Source organism: Acartia tonsa, chromosome 4 (assembly GCF_053477335.1).
Source record: "Acartia tonsa isolate MP-2025a chromosome 4, ASM5347733v1, whole genome shotgun sequence".
NCBI lineage: Eukaryota > Metazoa > Arthropoda > Copepoda > Calanoida > Acartiidae > Acartia > Acartia tonsa.
In genome coordinates, this window is record NC_137263.1 from 56,714,081 (window position 1) to 56,741,707 (window position 27,627).

The window sequence follows — 27,627 nt, forward strand, 5'->3', positions numbered from 1 at the left end:
AAAATATAGATTTTGAAAATTAACATCATTTTAAAATGTATGAAAACAACTATAAAATTTATTTAATGTCTAGGTTTAGTTTAAATATAATAATTTTGGCAAAATATAAAAGGAATCTAAGAATTGGATATATTATTACTTAGATCCTACACCAGATTTTCATGTTCTCTAATAAAATGAAATCTGTAGCGGGATAAAATAACGTTCCTCCCCTCCTACTGGATGAACGAACTGATTAATAAATGAGTTCCACGTTAGCAAGCTAAATTGCCAAAATATCCACGTACAAAAAAAATCTGTGAGTCTTTAAATTTAGCTATTTTCATTTTTTTGTTACTTTGTATGCCCCTTGGCTATTTCTATAAATTGTGGCATTTGAAAGCCGACAGACAGACGAGACTTTGAGGCAGTTAAAACAAAAGTTCTAAGCATTTCGAAACGTAAAAAAAAGTCATTAAAAATTTAAGTTTTTGTTAAAATAGCCTTTTTTGAAAAAGTGTACAAAAGTTAGTAACGCAAAAATGGCGGAAAATATGCCGCAACCGCCGCCACACCAAGGCGGTGACCACCCGCCCCCGCCTGTACCGCCGCACAGGGATAAAGATGGCGGTGTTAGCAGGATGATGAACGGCGGCGGGGACCGGCGGGCCAGTACGGCGAGTAGCACTGGTGGCGGGTTTAACCAAGGAAAAGATAAATTGTTAACTAAAACTTAATTTACTAGTAGAAATCTAGGGGTTCTTATTATATGGTGTAACGGTGGGCGGAAAAATAGCCTAAAACCAACCCTTAGTCAATAGGAAGCTTCTCTAAAATAGAGAACTTAAACGGTTCAGCAGTTATTTAAATCTAAAGACAAAAACCTTACTACTTTATATCATACGACTAAACTAAAGGATTTTATTATCCTTCAGAAGCTCTGCCGTATATCCTACTAAACAAAGTAGTAAGCTTTTTTTGTCGGTAGTGATGGATTTCGCTAACCGCTGAACCGATATGGTTCTCCTCTAAAGTTCCTATAGTTCCTGAGAAGATATTAGGCTATTTAATTTCTATATAAGACTTGGTTTGGTTTCATCTAATATAGAGCCCCTAGATGCTAGGGGTACAACCGCTAGTCATCAATTAAATATGTACGTTCAGACATATAAACATCCCGGTGCTTTTATTAGTACTAGCGGCTACGCCCCTAGAGGCCTCTAGTGGCACTTTAAATGTTGTTGTTTGTTAAAGTTAATTTTTTATGTACGATACCACCTTATTTGACGTTGAAGTCTCCTCTAAATTTGAAATTTTTTTGATTTTTTTGTCATTTCTCTTGGGAGGGTGGTGGTACCCTCCCCCAAAATAGTTATAAACCTTCCCGGGACTTATGAGAAGCTACCCTGTTAAGGAGAACCCGATCGGTTCAGCGGTTAGTGAGATCCTTCGGTACAGACACACAGACACACAGACAGACACACAGACAGACACACAGACATCCTGTTACTTTAGTATAAGGATTACAATTTCAGTAATCGATAAATTATTACTTGGATGTTGCATCAGATTTTCTTGTACTCTGATAAAGTGATTCTCGCAGCTGAGTTAAATAATGAAACCCCCCTTCCACCTCCTTTTTCCCATTCCCTCCCCTCCTACTGGAAGAACAAACTGAAGGTCCATATTATTAAGCTAAATTGACGACAAATTTTACCCGTCAATATATCCACTTATATCCTACAGCTATTATTAAAGTTGATAATATTTATTCAATGCATCGTATTATAGACAGCTTTACGCGGAAATTTAAATAAAAAATCATAAGATTAAAACCAGTATCATTAACCACTAGGACCCGAACAGCCGTGCTAAAAAAACTGGTATTAATTTATGGTAACAATTTTAATATTCGTGGAAAGTTGTCAATTATTTGATTTTATACATGATATTTCTCAATGGCCAAGAACCGGTTCTAATCCAGCGGATAAAATCGGTTTCGAGGCCATACTAAAAAACTAATTATCTTTCCCCTTAATGAAGATGGCGCTGCCAGGGGCGGTTCAGTGGTTCTCTCAGATGATATGCTATACAAGCTTAGTAAGAAAATAGCACAGCTCACTAAGGTAATTCTATTAATGGTACAATCATAAAGGTTCAGTGGTTCTCTCAGATGATATGCTATACAAGCTTAGTAAGAAAATAGCACAGCTTACTAAGGTAATTCTATTAATGGTACAACCATAAAGGTTCAGTGGTTCTCTCAGATGATATGCTATACAAGCTTAGTAAGAAAATAGCTCAGCTCACTAAGGTAATTCTATTAATGGTACAACCATAAAGGTTCAGTGGTTCTCTTAGATGATATGCTATACAAGCTTAGCAAGAAAATAGCACAGCTTACTAAGGTAATTCTATTAATGGTACAACCATAAAGGTTCAGTGGTTCTCTCAGATGATATGCTATACAAGCTTAGTAAGAAAATAGCACAGCTCACTAAGGTAATTCTATTAATGGTACAACCATAAAGGTTCAGTGGTTCTCTCAGATGATATGCTATACAAGCTTAGTAAGAAAATAGCACAGCTTACTAAGGTAATTCTATTAATGGTACAACCATAAAGGTTCAGTGGTTCTCTCAGATGATATGCTATACAAGCTTAGCAAGAAAATAGCACAGCTCACTAAGGTAATTCTATTAATGGTACAACCATAAAGGTTCAGTGGTTCTCTCAGATGATATGCTATACAAGCTTAGCAAGAAAATAGCACAGCTCACTAAGGTAATTCTATTAATGGTACAACCATAAAGGTTCAGTGGTTCTCTCAGATGATATGCTATACAAGCTTAGCAAGAAAATTGCACAGCTCACCAAGGTATGATTGCATAGCCTTTGTATAAAAGTCATTTTAGTCAAAAAAGACAATAGCCGATAAATTGATAAACATCTTTAATGATGATTCACTAATTACCCCTTCTGTAGATTACATTAGTTTTGACACTCAACTTAATGAGCTAACCAATCAAAATTCAGTTAAAGTCCCCAAAATTGTAAACCAACGAATAAGAAAACATTATTATAAAACTTTAAGGACTAGTGTAATAAACAGCCCAATGTCCCCTCCCTCCCTGTTAATTACACGATATTTCTTTGTCAAGCAAGTAATTCGATTGACCAATACTAAAATTGTCACTCGTTTGGCATATTAGTAAAATACAAAATAGTGAATTCTGCTCATTTTTAGTAGCGAAGCTACTGTATAATTCAAAATGTCCGTCCGTCCGTCTGTCCGTCTGTCTGAGACAAAGTGGGGGAAAAGTGATTTTCTCGGCTCCTATTAAAGATAGACAGCTGAAATTTTTAGTTAAGATTACCATGACATATGCGCATCTAATCTAATCTATGTTTTGTCCATCTGTATGTTAATTGGGGTGCTAGATCGATTCCTAGATTTTTTTGTTTTTATAATTTTCTCGACTCCTTTTCAATACAGACAACTGAAATTTTTAGGGATTAAGTAAATTTGCATTCTACATAATTTTAAGTTTCATTAAGATTTGTATATTGATTGGGGTGCTAAATCGATTCCTAGTTTTTCATGTTTTCATTAATATCTCAACTTCTGTTCAAGATAAACGGCTGGAATTTTTAGGGATTAATTAATTCAACATTCTACACATTTTTATAGAGCTTTTTTTTAAGATATGATAATTGGTGGGGGTGCTAGATCGATTCCTAGTTTTTCAAGTTTTCATGATTTTTTCGACTCCTGTTTAAGATAAACAGCTGGAATTTTTAGGGATTAATTAAGTCAACATTATACATATTTTCACCAAGTTTATTAAAGACTTGCAATTGGTTGGGGAGCTAGATCGATTCCTAGATTTAACGTTTTTCTTCTTAGCTTAATGCTTCAAAAGATATTATACATATTTAGAAGGTTTCGTGATTTATTTCATTTGTGTCTTTTTAACAGACTCAAAAGATTATTTTTTCCTGATGTCTATCAATAAATTTTGAGCTTCGCTACTTATGGATGTTGTTATCCTTGTTCATTATATTTTTTTAAAAAAGTTTGCCATGTGTCTTTCTTTTTGCTAAGTATTTTTTGTATTTATATTCACTTTGACATTTTACTATTTATTTCAAAGTGCACTTTCAAATCAGGGAGGCAGGGGACAATGGTCTGTTTATAAAAAAGTTCTATAATATCGTTGGCTTTTGCCTTCAATCACCAATTTTAATCTTACAGAAGGGGTAATTTATTTGTATCATCATTTGGGAATTTACATCAATTTATCGGCCTTTGCCATAACTCTTTAGATCCCTGACTTAAATTTATATATCAGTAGGGAAATTTCTCTACAATAAATGTTTGTCAATATGTACGTCAGTCCTTGTAAAATATATTTGTACATATCTTTAAAAATGCATAATATTTATCTAAATATCTGTGTATATTAGCGAAGCCACTATATAATTATATACGTTAGTCTGTCAGTTAGTCATAATTTTTGCAAAAAGTATTACAGAAAGAAAACTTATTTGGTTGCTGCACCAGATTTTCATGTATTCTGATGAAGTGATGCTCGCAGCTAGCTAAAATAACCAACTTTATCTCATCCCCTCCCTTCTTAAGTTATGAACGAACTGACCAATAAATAAGGTCCATATTGGCAAGCTATATCAACATAAATTTCCCCCCTCTCAATATATTTACGTAAATCCTATATTCATTATCATATTAGAGTTGTTTCTTTGATCAATCAGCATCTTGTTCTGAAGTTCAAGGCAATGTTAAAGATAACTTTAAGAGAAATTATGCATTAGAGATAGATAATTCTCTCTTGTAAATGCTCTAATTAAAAGTAATTTCAAAAACTAAAACAAAAAAAGATAGATACTTAATATTGCAATTAAAGTTTGTTTTCATTAAAAAAAATCTGCATAACAAAATCTATCTTTACTCATTAGTTAAAGTTTTATTTTGAGAATTCCTTCAAAAAGTTGTTTTTTGGCTCCATTAATTGTCCTTTCATATTTTTTGGAAAATAAAGGATTTATGAAGCAGTTTGGGGGTCGAATTAATAGGCGTTCAGTATAGCCCCATAGGATTAATTGCACATGCAAAGGATAGAGATAATAAAGGGGTAATAGTTAGTTCTCGCATCGTATTATAAACAGCTTTCCGCGGATATACAAACGTACAATTATAAGATTAAAACAAGTTTTTTCAGCCCCGAGGTGCCGAAGGCACGGGCTCAAAAAAAGAATAGAGATTATATGATTATGAAATTCTAAAAAAGTTTCTTACTCAAATTAATCATCTTTAAAATAAATGATTCAATCAGAACGTTACCTAAAAAGCCTTCATTTATAAACATATGATTCACAATATGCACATTGAACGTAAATATGACCAGGAACAAGGGACCAGGATTCTGGCAAACAATTCCAAGTGAAATATTTCTTCCAACTCACTGCCTGTATATTTCGTCCTTTATATCAACTTGAAGTGAAAATTTCCCCGCAACCCTCTTCCTTTGTACCCCCCCCCACATTCTTACCCACTCCCCTTCAGTTATAAAAAAAACAAAATTATACTCCAATTTTACCGCAACAAAATATTTAATTTTGTGGTAATTTCAATCTAAATTAATCGGCTGAATGGAAAAATTACATGCCTTCCTTCTCTCTAGATAACAAGGATGACAACATCCATAAAAGCGAAGCACTGAAACGGTAGGACAAACGGACATTAACACTTATATAGTGTCAGAACTGAATAATCAGAATATAAATGTATAAGAATCGGAGCAAAATTGTAAGTAAGTTTGTTGAAAAACTGCTTGATACAGGATAATGTTTAATAGTTTATGGACATTTTTACAACTTGATTATAGAGTTGCTTTGCTTATAACATTATACTTTGTTGTCCCAGGAATCAACATACCAAAAATCAGATCAATCGGATGATTTGATCACATAAAAATATGTTGTTAAAAAAGTAAAAAAAATCAACATGCTTAAGATGGACGTACGGACATTCTTGTTATGCTTATAGAGTTGCTACGCTTTCTAAATCGCACCTAACTACTACAAGAATCACCATACAAAGTTTGAAATCGATAGGACAATTCTTACATGCCTAAATTAACAAAGCTATTTAACGAAACTAAATTAAGCTATCCGTTTGTGATGGACGGACGTACGGACGGATGGACCGAACCTAATTATAGAAAAGCTTCGCTTTTAAAAAAGGACTTGCTATTTGTGCACATTCGAGAATTACACCTTGTAAGAAATAGAAAGGAGGGTTTTAAAGCAGCTTATACCAATAACGAAATTAATTCGGAAAAAATCACGAAACCTATACGTGTTTTTCAGCTGTCGTTGGGGGGCAACATATCGTAAAATTGACGACCTCTCCATTTGCCCCCCAAATATTATTTTAGATTTATTTCGCTTGTTGGTTATACCTTATTCCTGGTTTCAAAGGTTTAAGGGTCTAATCTAATGTATTTTTAGTAGCGAAGCTACTCTATAATTCACTTTGTCCGTCCGTCAGTCAGTCCGTCCGTCAGTCAGTCAGTCCGTAACGCTATAGGGGAAATGGGATTTACTCAGCTCCTATAAAAGATAGAATGCTAAAATTTTTTGACATCATTCCCATCATTAAGGAGCACAATTAAGTATAAAACATCGATGACGGTAGGACCGCTTTTTAGCAGGTTTTAGGCTATTTTTGTATTTTTCACATTTTTCTCCATATCTTCAGTGTTTATGGTGCGATTTTCAAAATTTTTTCAGCTATAGATATCTAAATTAAATTTCCAGTCGTTTACAGAAAACAACGATGACGGCCAGACTGCCTTTAAGCAGGTTTTAGGCTATTTTTGTATTGTTCACATTTTTCTCCATATCTTTGGTGTTTATGGTCCAATTTCCAAAATTTTTTTAGTTATAGATATCAAAATTAACTTTCTTGTTCTTTAAAGAAAACAACTATGACAGTCAGACTGCCTTTCAGCAGGTTTTAGGCTATTTTTGTATTTTTCACATTTTTCCCCATATCTTTTGGTGTTTATGGTACAATTTCCAAAAATTTTTCAGTTATACATATCAAAATTAAATTTCCTGTTGTTTCAAGAAAACAACCATGACGGTCAGACTGCCTTTCAGCAGGTTTTTGGCTGTTTTTTTATTTTTTACATTTTTCTCCATATCTTTGGTGTTTATGGTAAAATTTCCAAAATTTTTTCAGTTATACATATCAAAATTAAATTTCCTGTTGTTTAAAGAAAACAACCATGACAGTCAGACTTCCTTTTTGCAGGTTTTTGGCTATTTTTAGATTTTTCCATATCTTTGATGTATATAGTCCAAATCTGAGGATTTAAAAATTAAATTTCCTGTCGTTTTAAGAAAACAAGCATGGCGGTCAGACTGCCTTTTAGCAGGTTTTTGCTATTTTTATATGTTTTACATATTTCCCCATATATTTGGCGTTTTTGGTCCAATTTTAAAACTTTTTTGGGATATCATTATCAAAATAATTTTTCCCATTGTTATGAGCATCTTTTATATAATTTACTTTGACCGTCATCATAATACAAAATAAAACAGGGTTTCGTGTTTATTTTCTCCAATAAATCAATTAATAAATACACTTTAAATCTACTTGTACGTATTACCATCTATGATTTTATTTTTTGTGCTTCGCTTTTATGGATGTTGTCATCCTTGTTTAACAGTTTAAGCAGAGGGAAAATGAGATGTTTTCTTGTTTGGAAAGGTGTTAACACCCCTTTTAAACCCCTTGCCCCCTTTTGAAGACTATGAATCTATGAATTTTTTTAAGGGGCGGAGCCATTAGTAAAGTAGTAAAGGATAATATTTTGTCTTTAAGTTAACACAAAACAAAATAACAAGGATGATAACATTCATTATATTTACTACAAAATAACTTATACAGATAGACCCGTTTAGGTGCCTTTAAAAGTTTAAAAGTAGACTTGCTGATTTTTAAAATTGTGAAAGGTTGGTTTTCCTGCGGGCTTACAGGCGGATGATGCGCGGCTGCCGAGTTATATATTTATATTATATAGCCATCCCAAGCTTCTATCAGGGATCGGCATCCGCGTGTAAGCGTCAGTAAAATCGTCATTTTATCACTTTAAAATATAGCTGGATGTATAAAACTGCTCTTGAGCAGACAATCCTTCTTTCTGAAACTTCTTTTTCTGCTCACCAGCAGGTTTAAAACTGAGGCGTATGCGCGGCCGAGGCGCGGCTGCCGAACCCTGGTTTCTATACTAATTTTAATCCTAGCCTTGATTATAGATATACTTTGCTTTTGATATTACGCCTAATCGTAATATGAATAATTATTTTATCGTTATACGTTAGATGTAACACTGAAAATATCACAAAATATTTAAAAATAAAAAGACTTTTTATGGTTTTTAAACTTTACCTAACATTTTCAAGCTTTATCATCCAGAGTTTGAAATTGAAATGCATATTTTAACATTCATAAATTATTGGCAGACGGACTTACCGACGAACGGTTTGACCAACCATATTTGTATAAAGCTTTGCTTTTAAAAAGTAAAAATAAATAACGTACTTACAGACAATATCAAATAGTCTATAGACAAACATACAAAGTGAATTAAAGCGTAGCCTCTCCATAAAAAGCTTTGTCTGTCTGGGGGTCAAACCTATTTATTTTCTGTAACCGACATTTATTTGATTTTCTTACCGCCCAAAGTAACAGCGAACAGAATTTTAATTTCTATATTTAAATAAGTTTAGGTCACAAATAAGGTTGAAAACTTTTTACAACCCTTTGAAATTTGGGTTATACTTTTCACTATGTTCTAGCATTAAATTAAAATTTTTTCTTAATAGAAATATAATTATAACAAGGAAAATAGCTTAAAACCATTTCAAGACCAGTAGGAACACAGTAATAGTGTCTGACTGATTATGACGTAACAAAAAAAATTAGCCAATGAGAGGCCACTATAAATTTTACCATTGGTCAATAACGGCCTCTCATTGGCTAATTTTTTTTTGTTACGTCATAATCAGTCAGACACTATTACAGTGTTCGACCAGTATGTATAATCCCTAAAAAAAACACAACCTTATCGGTTCAGCGGGTAACGAAATCTTAAGGGACCGTCAAACAGACATTGCTCTACTTTGTTGATAACAATTATAGAATGTAATTTGTGCATATATTTAGTAGCAAAGTAACTCTATAATTTAAATTGTCCGACAGTCCGCCTGTCTGTCTGTCAGCTACTTTTTAAAGGCAACTTATTTTCTCGGCTCCTATTCAAGAATAGACGGCCGATTTTATTTACCAAGATAACCCTTACCAAATAGCATCCTGTATAATATGTCTGTCAGTATGTCGGTCATGCTATATAATTCATTTATATTTATTGTTTTAGGTGATATATTCTAGAATGGAATGGAAGCTACTCTTTAATTCAAAGTGTCCGTCAGTCTGTCTGTCTGTCTTCTCAGCTCCTATTCCTGCATTTTTTGTGTGTGGATAGACTACTTAGCACCATGAGCATCCTGTATACAACTTAATTAGTCCGTCAGTTTGTCGGTCATGCTAAAAATTTCATTTATATATATATTGTTTTAGGTGATATATTCTCTGAACACAAAAAACGACGACCTCGAGCTGGAGATGGAAAAACAGAGAATGGAGTTTGAAGAAAAACTGCAAAAAGTATGTAGATGTCAATTTTTGTAGCGAAACTTCTCAAAAAGATTCATATGTCCGTATGTCTGCTACGTTTAAGAGCGCCGTGAAGAAAGATGTATGGAATTTTTATTAAGATTCCCAATTTCATTGTACTTTCACATTATGTCTAATTGATTTACGGCGCATACACATAACCCCTCGCCTTATTTTGAAGTAAATTGAAAACAAGAGCGGTTGGTCAGTTTTTTTTATTTGTTTCTTTATAATTGAGTTCTGAAGAAGCCCACAGGGTCACTTTGATTAACCCTTACAGATCGGGCCCCAATTCCCACCTTAATAGATTGGGGGGGGGGGGGGGCTTTAAGAGCCCCCCCCCTCTATCTCGGCTCCTGTTACAGATAAAGACGTAAATTTTTTTTCTGGTGGTTCATGTGTATTTTTAGAGAAAATTATGTGGTAATCAACACCCAAGTTTATGTATCCTTATCCCTGTTCACATTCTTATACTCTCTGGCTGAGTCAGACCTCCACTTGTAACCGCCACCATACTCCATCCTGCTGTGTTGAGGGCTAGTTGATTGTTGCAGGCCAAAGAGTGAATACGCTTCCTCCCGTCTGCACTTGGTTAGATACAAGCCTATAAGTCTAGGCTGGCGGTATCTATATTTCCCACGTGTTTAAGTACGTCGTTTCTTACCTAACTAAGAAACAGGACGTCTGAGCCTTTAATATATATATCATAATAAATATATCCTATAATAATAATCCCATTAATCTGCCTATTTCTAACCAGTTTTATATGTTTAATAAATGTGTATTTTTTAGAAATACTTTGTTAGATTATTGATTATTAAATTGTATCGGAGCTACTCTATACTCGTATTCGCAGTCTGTCTGTACATCCCCTCATACGTCATTTTGGCGCAGTCTTGTCTACCACTCATTTTTTGAGGGGGGAAGGTTTGGATAATTAGCGTACAGACAAAATTAAATTGTAAAGTAGCTTCGATTGCAAAGTGAAATTAATATTTTCCTGATAACTAAGTTTATTCACGGAAACGGTTTACAGTAACAATTTGTTACAGAATATTCATAATAATTATTTCGTGGCAAACTGCCAAATAAAGATAAAAAGGAACCCGCCTTTTATTTTCACACTAGTATTTAATTTCACACATTTCCATATTTTCTCCTTAAAACAGGAAGAAAGGGATATTCCCAAGTTCTTAAAAAGTTTCGTGGTAGACAAATCAGTGTTAACGAACACTACACTCCAGCACCATGACCGATAAGAAAAATGATGATAAACAAAAACCGCCGCCTCCGCCGGCTCCGGCCGTCCAAGGTACCCAGCAGCAGCAGCAGCAGCAGCAGGCTGACCCGCTTTCCCCTGAAAAAATCAAAGATCTCATATCGGAAGCGTTAAATGATAAGTTAAACGAATATTCGGCACATTATAGAGATTTAATAAAACAAGAATCCGAGATTATGCAGCTCGAATTAGAAACAAAATGGGCAGGGTTTAAAGACACAGAATCACATCGCAGATTATTAGCCGATACCGACATTTTAGATCTAAAACGCAGAGTATCAAAACTCCCAGCGGACGGAAATCTTGGCCCATTGTTTGCGGAAAAAACGCTAAACGAAAGTCTTAACATGACTCATTTTAACACCATAGGTGATGATTCAATTAATGCCACTTTTTATGACCGTATATCGGTCCAGCAAAAGATAAACGTGGTTGAATGGGTCGCCAAGGATAGGATGACAGCCCCAGGTTGTATGGCCTATTCAATTGTAGGCTTTATAGGTCCGGCGGATAATGATAATTGGATGAATGTAAGAGAAACCTCTCTAACCGAATATGAAAAAACCTTGCTAGAAAGGATTCCCTTTATCCCTGATAGGATTAAGTCGTTAGAACCCCTCCGTAAAACTACAAGGTCTGCACCCAGTGTAGCAAATAGACCCTCTACAAGAAATACGCCAAACACAGGCGCAGCCGCAACGGCAACAACTAGCGCCGCCGACGATGACTTTATTAAAGAATGCTTTATTAAGGGACAAAAATGGGATTCCGACTTTGCGAGGGATGCCCCTAGGTGGGACGGTAGGGCTGACTTTGATAACTTCTTTTCTAATATGTGGAGGGTTGCAAAGACATATAGAATCTGTGACCCAATCCTTTTTAAGGATATTTTATACCAGCGAATTTATGACTCTAGAGGCGAACGATTAGGAGACTTAATTACGCCTGAAAGAAATCAGGCCTTATCTGCTTTAAGTTATTACCTGATGATTAGGAGGCTGGTCACTCCTTTCTCGGATCCAGAAGTAGCCTCTCAGTACTTCTACAACCTAAAACAGGAGACTAATCAACCCCTTGACACCTATTTTGAAAACAAACTTAGGGTGTTCAAACTCATGAATCCTGGTCTCATACCTAAAAAGAAGTGGAAAGAATTCTATCTTAACGTTAGCAAAAATCTGCTGTATACCAACCTTGCCATAGACATGGCCAATTATGTTGAGAGCATGCAATTTTTGGACGATTACAACGCTTACTTAAATAAACTTATTAATCTCGGACAGAGATACGTTAACTGGGATGGGTCTGGCCATATTAGCAAGGAAAACCTTTCTGCTTGCTATTCTCAAGCCATGGAAATGTTCCTACCTAAAAATTCTGCGGAAACGAAAAAACAACCCATAATAAGTATTATCGAAGATAATATCCCCACTAACACGGCAATGTATAAGGAAAACTTAACCGAAGAACCTGACGAGGTTCCTTCTTGGGTAGACCATGAGGATGATCCTATTGCTTGGGATCAAATCGAGGGCGTTATAGGAGCCTTTAATGCGAGGAGTAAAAATATTAAATGCTGGCATTGTAATATCCCTGGCCATGTAGTGCAAAATTGCAACAAAAAGAAAGCTGGGGAGCCCCCAAATCCTGAGTCCCGCTTTGGTAAAACACGAAGTAAATTCACGCCCAGAAAAGCTCCAAGTAATAGTAATAAAATACCTGAGCAGTATGCGCGTAAAACTATCAACCAAATGGATCAGGAAGCCAGCGAAGAATCTGAAATAGATAAATATGTTCAAGCGATTGTTAAAAATCACGTCCTCTAAATATAAAAATGGATTTATGCGATATTAATTGTCCCTATCCCAGAAAATAAAAATTTGCTGAATGAATTTCATATTTTGATATGAAAGATAAACAAAATATCCCATGCCAAGCTAAGCTTGCAAATTCCTTAATATCAAATATCCCTTGCCAAGTAATGCTTTGGCGCGAAAAAATAAAACAAATTATTGTTATTAAGTCTGACTAAGCAACACAAAATAAACTCCTCCCCCACCTTTCCCTATCCAAATGTAGCTGATACAGGAAATTGGGGGAAATAGGGAAGTAACCTGAGGAGCATTTCACATGCACTTAATATTTCCATTTTTTTTAAATCTAATAGTCTTTATCAAGAAGCTAATAAGTGAATACCTATTTTCTATTTAGTAGTATTTATTTTTAATATCGCATGACTTATCTAATATGTAAATATCGTATATTTTGAATGTATATATAGTAGAATCTAAAACATTCTAGTTCAGTTTTAACCGCTAGGGGAACTTAAGCGAATTATCTGTATATAAACAATGATTTTTGAGTTGAACCCTCAATATCAATTTTATCTGAGAGTTGCTCACTCTTAGCCTCTGATTTTTGTAGCTGAAATATCTCAGCAATTATGTATATTAACTTATCCATATGGATACATATTATTGCATTTTGTACTATTTTGAACTATATTTAATTTATTATGTATCCGAAAGATGTCGCCTAGAATGCTACCGCGGTCCGTATAAGTAAATGATAAAGTTAAGTAGGGGGGGGGTCTATGGAAAATCTGTATAAATACAAGCAAATTTTCAAATCTAATTCAGTTGTCCTTCAGTTCTTTGTTGTTATCATTTACTCATTTTTGAGCTGCAATCAAGCAGCATTTAAAAATTAAAATCTTTAATCACTTGAGATGTGTTAAAACATTTTGATTAAATTATTTTCCGCTAGGATTACTAGCAGAATGAAATAAAGTTAGTTCTATTAGCTTCCGCTAGGATTACCAGTGGAATAAAAAGTCTATATAAAAGTGAATGCACATTATTAATCGAGGCCAGTTACTACTAAAGCAGTTACTACAAACCACATCCTATTTTTTTAAGCTGATTTCAGCATTAATTATACTCTAGTAATTATATAAGCTTGTTCTACCCCATAGGTGGAAAAATTAAGTATAAATACTAACAATATCAGAATAATAAACCAGTCATCATTGACCCTCTTTATTATATTAACCATATCTAATAATTTTTGAGCTATAATTTAGCGCTAACTTTAAATTATTTGTATCGTGAATCAGATACTGACTAATGACACTATATTTTGTATAAATACAGATGTAAGTCAAAAAATAAGTCAGTCTGTTTTTAATGTCTTGTTAGTTGCAAGCTGAACACTTATTTTTAAGCTACTTTGTAGCCCTTCAATCCTTTAAAACTTTTTAGTTCAGTTATATTCCGATAGGATTCTATCCTATATCCAAGTATATAAATAAGGACCCGTATAAAAATTAAGTAGTTTCTTTAGAACTATTAACATTCTCATGCTTATTGAGACATTTCTGGAGCTGAAAAGCGCTTTATAAAACTTAATGAAACCCAGAAAGCTATACAAAATTATTTTAACAATTAACCATATTGTTAAAACATTTTATTATTTAAAAAATTTCGACAGACAACTATACCTGGAACACAGGAAGTCTCTGTGTGAGGATTACCATCGCCTAACCGCTGATGTGGGGATCTTGGAAAATATGCATCTTAGGCTTCGACTAAAAATATAATTTATTTTATAATGCCTATCTGTGCAAAACTAAAAGTTCTTAATCCCGTGGGGGGGGAATTCCTGCAAACCGCTTTAGTGGATACAGGAAATAACTTTAGGTCCCTTATTTCAAGAGAAATTTTAGATGATAATAAAATCACATTCACCCCCGCCAATCTTAGCGCTCTGTCTGTAGATTTAAAACCAGTAAATATCATAGGACATGTAAGTTTAAAATTCAGCTTTGATGGGTCAGATAAAATATTCGAAGAAACGTTTTACATCCCTGAAACGACGTCTAAAATTATAAATCTAGGATATGAATTTCTCAAAGTTAATCGAATTAATTTATTATTAGATAAGTTCTCCTTTGAGCTCCCCAATGGCGAGCAAATCCCCATAGAAAATTCAACAATTAATATAGTTGAAGAAAGTAAAAACATACCCCTAATTCCTACAAGTAATGTTCATACGGAACAAAACTCCCTTATCCCGGGAATAAATTGGAGTAACAAGGGGGGTACTGGGACATTAAAACAAAATAAAACATGCGTAAAATTAGCAAAGAAAACAACATTCTTGCCGGGGGGGAATACAACAATGATAACAATTCCTATTCATCAGAAAAATAGGAAGCTGTATATATCCCCAAATAATTCTAAAATGACAAGCCATAACGGCTTAATGCTTATGGAGGGTATTTATAATGTAAATGAGAAAGGAGAATGTTGGGTAAATTTTGTTAATTTAGCAGGAAAAAATATTACCTTATTGGATAACGTTAAAGTTGGATATTGCTTTGAATTCGAATCAGATCCCCCAAATTCCTGCAATAAAAGTATTAATCAAATAAATGAATTATCAGGAACTACACTTCTTAAAAGAATTAAATTCATTAAAGAAAAATTAGATTTAGAAAATAGTGATCTTATCAAAAACAACCCAGGGATGAAGGAAAAGGTAGTAAAATTATGCCTTGATCATTTTGATATATTTTCGGCTGATGATGCTGATATCGGTAACTGTGACCTCTTACAGTATAAAATAGACTTGATCCCCGGGGCTAAACCTATTAAAGCTAGAAACATTCAGTTAAACCCATTATACGAAGCCAAATTAAAAGAACAAATTGAAAATTGGCTAAGGGGGGGCGTCATTGAGGAGGGCTACAGCGAGTGGTCCTCCCCAATCTTTGCGGTAAAGAAAAAACCGACGGCTGGGGGGGAAGGCAAGCTTAGGTTCGTTATCGACTTTCGTGCGCTTAATAGTGTAACACGAAAAATTAATTGGCCCCTTCCCCTGATTTCTAATAATTTAGAAAAATTAGGCACTGGTAATGTATTTACCACCCTCGATCTGACTAGCGCATTCCATGCGCTAGCCATTTCGAAGGAAAGTAAACACTTGACCGCGTTCACAGCCCTTAACAGGCAGTATCTTTTTAAGAAACTGCCGTTTGGACTGTGTAACGCGCCAAGTGTTTTCTGCCACTTGATGGACAAAGTCCTAACCCTTATCCCTGGCTTATATGAATTTATAATATCTTACCTTGATGATCTTATTATATTCTCAAAGAATGTTGAGGAACATCTGAAACATCTCAGAAAACTCTTCGGAGTCCTAAAAATAGCAAAACTTAAGTTAAATCTAGCCAAATGTAAATTTTTCACATCCGAATGTACATATTTAGGTCATATAGTCAGTTCCCAAGGACTTAAAATGAACCCCGAATATTTAGAACAAATTAAAAATTGGAGCAGGCCCAGGACAGGCAAGGAACTCCAGCGTTTCCTGGGCTTCTCCAATTATTATAGGGCCTATTTCCCATCCTATGCGAAAAATTCTTGTACCCTAGATGAACACAGAAATGATAAAATTATCGAATGGACCGATTCCCTATCAAAAGATTGGGAAAATTTCATAAATATGTTCTCAAATTCTATAAGTAAAGGCTACCCCCAGTGGGATAATCCTAACCCCTTTATAGTAGACGTAGATTTTTCTACGAGTTATTTCGCTGGAATTCTCAGCCAAAATCAGGGGGGGGTAGAAAGAATTATTGGAATATGTTCCAAAAAATGTAACGGGGCAGAGAAAAATTATCCAAGTTATAAAGGTGAATTAGCATGTCTAGTATTTGTTCTTAAAACCTTTCTTCATTATTTAAGATTCAGAAACTTTATTGTGCGTACAGATTCGATTTCCTTAGTTCATTACAAAAAATGGCAAAAAGGAACAATAAATGGTGTAACTGTAAGATGGATTTACTTCATCCAAAGTTTTGACTTTACAGTAATTCATCGAAAGGGTAGGGACCATTGTAATGCCGATAATTTATCTAGAGGGCAATTTTTATGCAAAGAACATAAGGAAACCGATTGTGAAAAATGTACTAGCTCGTTTACCTTGGATCCTTATGAACAGGATTGCCCATACCAAGACCAGATTTTTGAGTTACATTCGGCTTCTGAAGTCGGTGTGAACAATGTTTGGCAATCTGAAACACAAAAAGATCAAGTATTATCTGAAATTCGTAGGTGGATATTCGAAAAAAAGAAGTTGTCAAGCTTTGAAAAAGCTGAACTAACCGGCCGGAAAGAGGTCCTTTTTAAATTAATAGAACATTTATACGTTATGGAAGGACTTATAATATTTAGACAACCTCTTAGCAATGGAACATTCATTGAAAGACCCGTCGTACCCATTGGATTATATAATAAAGTTTTTGAATTGGCACATAATAATAGTATAGGTCACAAGGGGGTTAACGAAACAACACGCAAGATAAATGAAAGATTCTTCCTTGTAGGAATTAATAAATTTGTCGAATCACGCATTAAAAATTGTATTACCTGCCTAAGAAAAATAGGACAGGTACCTAAACACAAGCAACCTATCACCCATTCAGCCATTAGTCACGAGATTTTTGGCCAGGTGTCAGTAGACCTTATCGGTCCTTTAACCCCTAACTATTTTCAAGGACAACATGTCCGTTACATATTTATACTGGTTGATCTATTCTCTAGGTATATTATCGCCCACCCCATCAAGGACGCCACCGTGGAAAGCACGGTGAAGGTCATCCTTGAACAGGTGGTACCCATCTACGGCTTATTTCGGTCATTGAGAAGTGACAGGGGAACAAATTTTACTGGGGAAGTTTTCAAAAAGGTTATGGATGAACTAGGTATCGAAACTAAACTTATTCCCCCAAGAAACCCTAATAGTAACCCATGTGAAAGGCATAATCAAAGCATTTATGCAGGTCTAAGATCCGATGACCGATTTGAAAGTAAAGACTGGGCAAGAAAATTAGCCTTGACCACTTTTGTAATTAACTCTAGTACGTCTAGAAGAACGGGGTATACGCCTTATTACCTCATGTTCGGTAGGCAACCAACTCTCAATCTCGATTTCTTTTCTCCAATCTTGCAGAAGAGGCAGGACATTGACTGCAGATCTTACTTGAACTACCTAAAAAATTTGGAAGAAATTATTGCACAGGTTTCCAAAAAATCTAAGATTTATTTAGAGTTTCAAAATAAATCTAGGAAGGCTTCATCTCCCCTTTTCGTTAACGACGTGGTTTTTGCATTTTTTAACCTAGTCAAAATAGGGGTCAGTAAAAAATTGCAATCTTTCTATGGGGGTCCTTTTATTGTAACAAAAAAATTCTCAGAGGCCCTTTTTGAGCTCAGTCCCTTTGGATCAAATCCAATAAAAACTAACCAAGTTGTTAGTAGAGATAAAATACGGAAAATTGATTCTAAAGTAGAATTATTGGGGGAAACACTTTCCTTTAACGTCTTTCCTATTGAGGAAATCGTCCCGTCTGAGGAAATAACCTTAGGAATAGATAATACCGGGCAAACCGAATTAAACGATAATAAAGGTATGGAAAATGACGATTTTACCTACCTAGATAACGATGGTGACGATTTTATAGAAGGAAACCCTGAAACTAGTCAGGATTTACCCCAGGGGGAGGTGGATTGTGATGGGGGAGGGGATATAATGGAAAAAAACTCACCATTTGAGTCACAGCCCATAGACCAAGAACCCCCTGGCGCAGATCGGTCATCCGGTCCTCAAATTCACGTCGAAAATAGTTTCTTGGAAGAAACCGTCCCGTCCGAGGCTTCTTTCTTTGCACAAAGACCCAAACAATCCAGCCCTGAAAAGGTTATTAACGTTAACAAACAAAGCATAGTACCAAAGTATATATTAGAAGAAGAAAGAAAAACTAGGTCACAAGGGGGGGATAACCGCATACATGTCCAAATCGGACTGCATAACCCAATTAAAAGGAAAAAATAAAATGTATATAAATGTATTATATAAAACCAAGGTGGCAAATGTATATAGCTTAATTTACGTATGTATTATAACGAAAATAAACAAAAAAAAATATATGTTAAAACTAACTAATTAACATATTTCAGAGAAAAACAAAAAACATAAAAATAAAATGCAGCATCATTTGGCAAAGGCACCAGGAGCTCGAGGTAAATTTATTTTGGGATTCTTGGGGCTTTTTATTATTTTGGCAAAATCAAATGCGTCCGAAATAATACAAATAGATGCGACTCAATGTGTAGCAAACGAAAATCCGCGTTTGAAAATCTCTGAATGCGCTGCGTTTCTTAATATTACTAATATTGAACAAAAACAATTTCACCTGCTGCAAAAGGTTGAAAGAAAAATTATACCTGGAATTCGTTGCCACCTCCGAACCAGTACTCATTACTGGTATTGTGGCAGATATAGCCACATACACCTCGCTGCTCCTGCACTCGTTGAGATACCGAACCTCGTAACTTATGAAGACTGTTACACCATGTCCAAAACTAAAATATTTAACTTTGAAGGAAAATCAGTCTCAGTGTATGAACACCAGATGTCATACACGCGTTTCCTGGTAAACGGGACACTTACTTACCCCAACAACATCCTTAACGGCATCGACCCCGCCTGCGAGGGGAACGGCGTAAACATTAACGGCATTTTTATCCCTGGGACATTTGAGGAAAAACAAATAGGGGTCCAGGCTGAGCCTGTTGAATTATTACAAACAAAAGCGGGCTGTTACCTGGGCAGTCACTGGGTGGGAAACAATTGTTTAGATCACAATCTGAGATTAGGCTATGATAGAATTATCTCAGATGATAAAACTGATAGCGCACAAAAATTCACTTCTCCTTGGCGAACGGTAGACATTTTTAACATTTCATTGTTTACATTTGAAGGAGAACAGGGTACCCAAAAATATCTAGTGATCGATCCCCAAATTACTCTAGCACTAGAACTTAAAGATAAAAAACATTTTGAAAGTCTAATTCCCGAATTATTTTATTACAAAACTAATATTGATAACTTAATGATATGGTTCACAAATGCTATAAAACCATATTTCCCACTCTTAAACTCTAAAGAAAAAGATGATATGCTACCACTAGAGATTTTCTATTCCTACCAACAATATAACAAATTAATTGTCCCCGAAACTCGCTGTTTACAGAACCATTTTCTGTCTAAAAGCAGTATTCAGACTCATCGTAAAAAACTAGTTAGGGCGCTCGGTGAGCTGGATTTAGTAATACAGTGCGACAGTCTTAAAATCAATGTTTCTTTGGGAGAAAATTTACCCTGTTTTGTGGATCATTTTTCGGTTTCAGTCAATAATAAGACTATGGGAATATCCCCATTTTCACGCAGATTGGTTAATACCACCCATTTAACCCCGACTAAATGTGCCGAAAATCCAATTTTCTTACATTTGTACCAAGGAAAATTCCTTGGTAATCAAGGGCAGGGTATGCAAATACTAAATGTAAATCAATATCTTATGGATAAACCGATTAGCTTATTTCTATATCATTCTTGGCAAAGCCTAGAAAAAACTAATTTCTCAGAAAGTGCCGAGGAATTATACCTCAGCCAACTTGCCGCAGACTCCAATAATTTTGAAGTAAAAATAACTGACTCCTGGTTTATTCAAACGTATCATAAGGTGGTTGATTTTCTATCCAGTACTTGGTATCATATAGTGCTTGTAGTAGCAGCCATCCTTACAGGAATAGGGTCGTTATTATGCGTCGCTTTTATTATCTACATATTAGCCTGCACCAAAATTCACGCGTACAAAGAAGGAGGTACGAGTGAAACGCACGAATTGCGGGATTTTACAAATAATGGGGAAAACTAATCCCCTCAAAAACGGACGACCTGTATCAAGCATATATACCTATAAAATTGTCGTCCCTAAAGGTCGTCTTTGTAAAAATATTTCCTTATTCGGTATAAGGAATTAATGACCCTTAATTTTAAGTTTATTATTTTTGTTTTAGGATATCCCAGGCGGAATTTTTCAAGGGGTTTTCACCACTCCCATGGGGCCGGTCACTCTTCATACCGTCGAGAATATGAAGAGGCACCCTTTTACAATGAAGAGGACTATTACTATGACAGCAATCATGGCTATCCCCAGGGCGGCCCTGAGGAAGCTTACTATGAACCTGATGAAAACAGGTACCAGCCGCGGGTAAAACCGCCGCGCAACCCTGAAAACCTCAGTGAATTGCAATGCGTCTCAAAGTCAATCCACGTTTACCGCCAAGCGAGAAAAGAGGTTCCAAAGGAACTCCTAGACCTGCAAGAAAAATTGCGGCAGGCTAAAAACCTAGAAGCCAACGAATATTCTGATAAAGCCAGGTCTAGAACCAGGCCTCTAATGGAACAAAATAGGGGAGGGGAACCGCAAAAAAATCGGGTGGAATCGCCGCCAAAACGTAATGCCTCACCTGAATTGGAGGTAGTCGCCGTAAAATCTGCCCCAAAAGCGGTAGAAAAACGTCCGCCAACACCAACAAGCAGCGGCGGGCCAGTAGCCAAAAAGGCTAAGGTGGAAATTCAACCGCCTCCACTACCCCCTAAAAAGAAAGAAACATTAGCAGAAAATAAAAGTGAGCCTAAGGCTTTTTGGGTGACCGCTGAGGAATGGAAAAAAGTCCTATCCTCCACTGTAAAAGAAGCAATGGAGGAAGCTCTTCTCCCCTTCCAGAGAAGTCTGGAAACTAAAATTGCTAGCAATGCTTCATTTGTTGAGAAAGCATATATACAACATGGCAAGCGCCTTATTGAAATTTCCGCAGAATTACTGCGGAACCGCAGAACTTTGCGCGACAAAATTCGCACCGTCTCTGAGGACTCGACCGTTGAGTTAAAATCACGAATGACCACGGTTATTGAGGCCACTAGTCGACTGTTGGACCAAAACTCCGACAGGGTAATTAAATATATTAATACTCGTTGTAATGTAATGAATGTACCTGGGCAGAATGTGGCACCAATAGAGGCGTCTCTTCCCGCTGGGGACGTACCCCGGCCAGATGATGATGGAGTTGAGTTGATCTCCCATTATGGCGGCTCTGAGTGCTCTGATGAGTACAGGCCCACCGATAGAGAAGGCAATCCAGAGATCCTGGATCCTGCAGAGGAAAACAGCGACACAGAGCTCGATAATCAAATCAATGAGCTCTTTCCTTCTGGAATTGATCTGCCTGTTAATCCGCAGGCTGGCGCTGCCTCTGAAGATCCAGTAGCCACGGCTCCCTGCGAGGGCATGTTAGCCCTCCAAAATGCTGTTGCTCCAGAGCCTCCAGCAGCTCCAGAAAATCCTACTCCCGCTGAACCTAATCCTGTGGATATCGTAGAGAGGGCTATGGCTGCCATCGAAGAACCTGCGAGTACCACATCAACCCGCAGAAGCCGGCGTGCTGGTCAACTGTGAGGGAATATTTCATATTCCCTCAGAGGGGGCAAGTGTGGTAATCAACACCCAAGTTTATGTATCCTTATCCCTGTTCACATTCTTATACTCTCTGGCTGAGTCAGACCTCCACTTGTAACCGCCACCATACTCCATCCTGCTGTGTTGAGGGCTAGTTGATTGTTGCAGGCCAAAGAGTGAATACGCTTCCTCCCGTCTGCACTTGGTTAGATACAAGCCTATAAGTCTAGGCTGGCGGTATCTATATTTCCCACGTGTTTAAGTACGTCGTTTCTTACCTAACTAAGAAACAGGACGTCTGAGCCTTTAATATATATATCATAATAAATATATCCTATAATAATAATCCCATTAATCTGCCTATTTCTAACCAGTTTTATATGTTTAATAAATGTGTATTTTTTAGAAATACTTTGTTAGATTATTGATTATTAAATTGTATCGGAGCTACTCTATACTCGTATTCGCAGTCTGTCTGTACATCCCCTCATACGTCAATTACTTTTTCTAGTCATAGCGGTTAGACCGCTCCTTAGCCGCTGAATTTTAAAACAGCTGTAGAGCGGCCAATTTTGCAGCTAGGATGACCAAATTTTCGGACGAACTTTTATTTTTCATAACAAAAAAATTACTTTTTCTGATAATCGCCGAAAAACGGCAAATAACGGAAACCGCCATTTTCGGCGGTTACGGCGGTAAAACGGCGGTTGGCGGCTCCAATTAATATTTTCATCTGTTTATTGTGGCTCCAGGATTTACCAAAAAAAAGTATAGGTCTCTAGCTGTAATAGAAGCCACGATATTCATGATATATGTCTGTAATAAAAGCCGGACAAAAATTGGTCATAAAGTCGGTCAGGGAGCGGTCAAACGGTCATAACACCACTTTTCTCAGAAGGTCATTGATATCTATGTATTCACCAAAAAAATTAGGTTTCTACCTTATACACAAAAGTCATAATGTAGAAATTAAGATTTATTTAGAATTTTTTTCTAATTTTGGTGCTACCCATAGCTCTCCATCTTACCTACAAAAAAATGAGATTGAAAAAACTCCGATCTGTAAGGGTTAAATGATTTGTCTTATATTATTTTTGTTCTTGTTTTAGAGTCAGTCTGAGCCACCAGGTGAGGGTGCCAGTAAGGGTCCTGTCAGCTATGCAGCAGCTGTCAAGGTAATACAGTGTGTTTTTTATAAGAACTTTTTGAAAGCAATTTTACCTCACTCAGAATTTAATGATTATTAGAATTTAATGATTAATAGCTTTTTTCTTCGTTTTTAAAGACAATTAATAGAACATCAAAAAAAATATTTTAGTTTTTATTTAAAAACTTAGGTGTCAACATCTAAAAAAGGTTTTAGGGCATTTTTGGAATTGGAACTTATTCAATCCCTCAAAATTTAAGCCGTCTATCTTGAATAGGAGTTGAGTAATTCATGAAAACTCAAAAATCTAGGAATCGATCTAGCACCTCACGCAATTGAAGAATCTTAATAAAATTTGGTGAAAATATGAAGAATATGAACTTATTTAAACCCTGAAAATTTGAGGCGTCTATCTTAAAAAAGAGTTGAGAAAATCACGTTTTCCCCTATACCTTTCAGACGGACAGACGGACATTTCAAAATATATTTATATTTACCTATTTCAAATTAGCAATTTATATCTATATTTACCTATTTCAAATTAGCAACAAACAATGTTCTTGCAAAAACCTTTTGCAGAGATTTCTGTGTCTTTTGAAATTTGCACGCTTCAGGGATGAAGAAGCAACCGAAATCAAATTTATTCAAAAGTAAGGACTCAGTCACTTTTTAGTTTGGCTGCTCTCTTAGCATTAAGTGAAGGGAAATCAGAAAGCTAGCATAAAACTATCCGTAGACTGAAATTCAAAATAAAAAAAAACTAATTCGGGACCTATGTGAAGTTCACCTAAAATGGAGAACTCAATCGATTCTGCCATTTTTTAAAGAAAGGTTGAGAACACTGATTTACAGGGTGCGCCACATAAAACCGGACTTTTTCTAAATTGTAAACAAATGAACATAAAATCGTCAATTTTAAAGATTTTATTAAATTTTAAAAACTGGGAAGCAAACTAGGTATATGACTATTAGATCATTGAATAAAATCGCCGCCAACATCAATCACCGCCTCTACCCGCCTCCTCAAACGCCGCCAGTCCCAGGTCAAAATGTACCTGTCCAAGCTGGCGAAGTTCTCCTTGATAGTGGCAATGAGGGAGGTCTTTGTGGTATGAGCACGTCTATTGGTACATGCTTCAAAGTAGCTCCAGGCCCAAAAGTCCATCGAATTAAGATCAAGCTGCTGGGAGGCCCCATTTCCTTAGAATTGTGAGTAACAGCAGGATCCAAATTCACCCAAATTTCAAGCTACCCTTTGACACGGAGGCCTTTATTTGATTCACAGATAAGCTAGAATGACGTTCTATACCTTTTTGGAAATGGCATGAAGATTCAGCTAGGGTTGTCGGCGCAATCTATAGTCTAAAATGAGTTTTTAAGTTCCATATGGGTCTTTAACGTCGAGAACCGAGAAATTTTCACGATTTTTGACGTTTTTGACATCTCTAAATCTGTCACGTTTCACTTTGCCGGAGTACTACAGCCAAGCCATTTTAGATAGAGAGCTCTAGTCTTTTCTAGTGTCTTACTTATGTATCTAACAGTATCCCCAGCAAGTTGCATAACTCTACCTCATCTACTGATTGGCTGAGGTCCGATTTAGACGGCCATAGTCGAGAATCCAGATTATATCACCAGCGCATTTCGAATCTGCCTTGTTGAACATTAGCGCGGCCAGCTCGGAGTACGAGCCCATCTTCGTCCAAACTTTTTTTTGTGCTAAAAGGTCATTACCTAAGCTTTTAATAGTGGGGTCAAGCGTCCTGATTGGTCAAGTAGTTTTGACGCTATGACCGTTTAAAAAAAGTCCGGTTTTATGTGGCGCACCCTGTATAATTGCTATGTACAAAGTAAGAGTATTCAATCTACATAAGGGGTGATTATGTTGATCATAATTTCATAATTAGAGGGTACAGTTATTTACTGTCCATTGTCTTATCCCTGAAATAAATACTTGTAGTGTATACTTTGCGAAATTTAGGGCAAACCTATTATTCACGGATTTACAAAAAAAAAATCAGGGCTAAATATTTCCAGAGTGGCTTTGAAACCGATTAATATCCGCTAAATTGGAACCGGTTCTGAGAAAGACAGAAAATCATGTATTAAAGACAATTTTTCCCCCTGGGGCTAACAAAACTGGCTTTAAGCTCATGATTTTTCACTTAAATATCTGCGGAAAGCTGTATATAATACGGTATGCGATAAATAACTACAACAGAGTTAAAATTAATGTGGCTTTTGTTTAGTTTTTAGTTAATGATAATACAAATACCTCGGTCTATTGGTCTGTCTTTTATTTATATCATCAAAAATGAGCTTCGCTACTTATGGATGTTGTCATTTTTGTCTACAATCTATCTATCTAGTACTGTTTGTCTGACCGTTTGTTTATAAAATTATTTTCTTTTGCAGACAAGTAGACGGCTAAAACTTTTTGATTAACAAGTCCACACTGTTTATTTTAGGCATATACAAAAAGTAAACAATTTTGGATGTGAATGCTAAAATATATATTTTGTTTTCAAAAAAATATTTTAAATTAAATAATTCTAATAACATCTAATAACAAAAGATGATATATTAATATACTTCCCTTATGATGAAAAATAAAACTTTCCCTTACGTAGATTTAAATTATTGGTTGAAAAGTTTGGACACTGCTTGTTTGGAACCAACCAATTAACATAGAATTGGATATAAAACTTTGGGTACCAGTATAATTTACAGGTCAAAACTTTGGGTACCAGTATAATTTACAGTTAAATGTCCCCTCCCTCCCTAAATGAAATATTAACCTGAAAAGTTTAAGTACACATAAAAAAACCTATCCCAGAGGTGGATTCTTAAAAAAATTGCCCCACTAATCGGTAATTAAGTGGGGCAAAATTGTTTTCGAGAAAAATCCTCGAAAATCAAATTAGAAATCTACAAAAAATAAATAAAATCTTATGTTAATAACCCTTCCATGGTTTATTTAACTTTTGTAGATTTTTAATGTGATTTTGGAGGATTTTTCTCGAAAACAATTTTGCCCCACTAACCGATTAGTATGGCTTCTAAACCGATTAATATCCGCTAGATTAGAACAGATTCTCAGTCATACTTAAGAATCATGTATAGCATCTTATTACAGACAGTTTTCTACGAATTTTAACATAAAAATCATAAAATTAATACCAGTTTTGTTAGGCCGAGCCTACAACCCCAAGGGTTAACAAACTGGTTTTATCAGAAGGTGTATCAACTTTTTTTTTTATAGCTAGCCGGTTCTTTTAGTAAGTAGTAGATGTAAAATTTTTCATAGAATTCAGATATGCAATCGGTTTTTTTGTAGACCTCTTATTTTTTAAGTAATTTAAGTTTAAAAAAAAAAAAATTAAGTCGATTTTAAGGTACTAAAATGCAACAAAAAAAAGAAAGAAAATGGCCATAATGAACAAAAATAGTAAGATCTTTAATTTGACACCTTACTTTTTCAATTCTGTCAGGTAATTATTGAAAAAATCGATTTTTTTAAACCCACGAGAATAAAAACTTTGAACTTAATTTTATTATTTCACAGATAAAAAAATATGGGTTCATATATACCTTTAGAATCAGAAAAATATTACGAATTCATTGTAAGCAAAATTGATAAAAAAAAGTTTACAATATAGTATATAAACTACAATAAAAGGAATTATATGAAAATATCATATTATATTGTACAGGCAACGTCTTAATTCTTGAATTGAGTATAAAAATGGGAAGGGGGTAAAGAGGGGGTAAAAAAGGGAAGACGATAGTGTTGCCTGAACAAAAAATACAATTGGCCATTTGTTTAATTTTTAATTTTTTTACTTTTTTTCAATTTTGCTTACAATGGATTCGTAATATTTTTCTGATTCTAAAGGTATATATGAACCCATGTTTTTTATGTCTGTTTGAGAAAATATTTAGGTCTAAAGTTTTTATTAAACCGAGGTTAAAAAAATAGATTTTTTCAATAATTACTCAACAGAATTTTAAAAGAAAGGTGTCAAATTAAAGATCTTACTATTTTTGTTCTTAATGGCCATTTTCTTCTTTTATTTTGTTGCGTTTTA

General features: G+C 35.4%; 1 protein-coding gene across 1 annotated transcript in view; it reads left to right on the forward strand.

The window, feature by feature from the left end:
* The first annotated feature begins 401 nt into the window (after positions 1–401).
* The window catches only part of LOC145315565 (uncharacterized), a 50,923-nt gene continuing 23,697 nt past the window's right edge, over positions 402–27,627 (forward strand). The window contains exons 1-5 of the mRNA XM_080155547.1: positions 402–684; positions 2,020–2,040; positions 2,605–2,669; positions 9,650–9,736; positions 23,502–23,567. Of these exons, the coding sequence (XP_080011673.1) occupies positions 522–684; positions 2,020–2,040; positions 2,605–2,669; positions 9,650–9,736; positions 23,502–23,567 (402 nt within the window). The 5' untranslated portion in view covers positions 402–521. The remainder of the gene's footprint in view (positions 685–2,019; positions 2,041–2,604; positions 2,670–9,649; positions 9,737–23,501; positions 23,568–27,627) is intronic.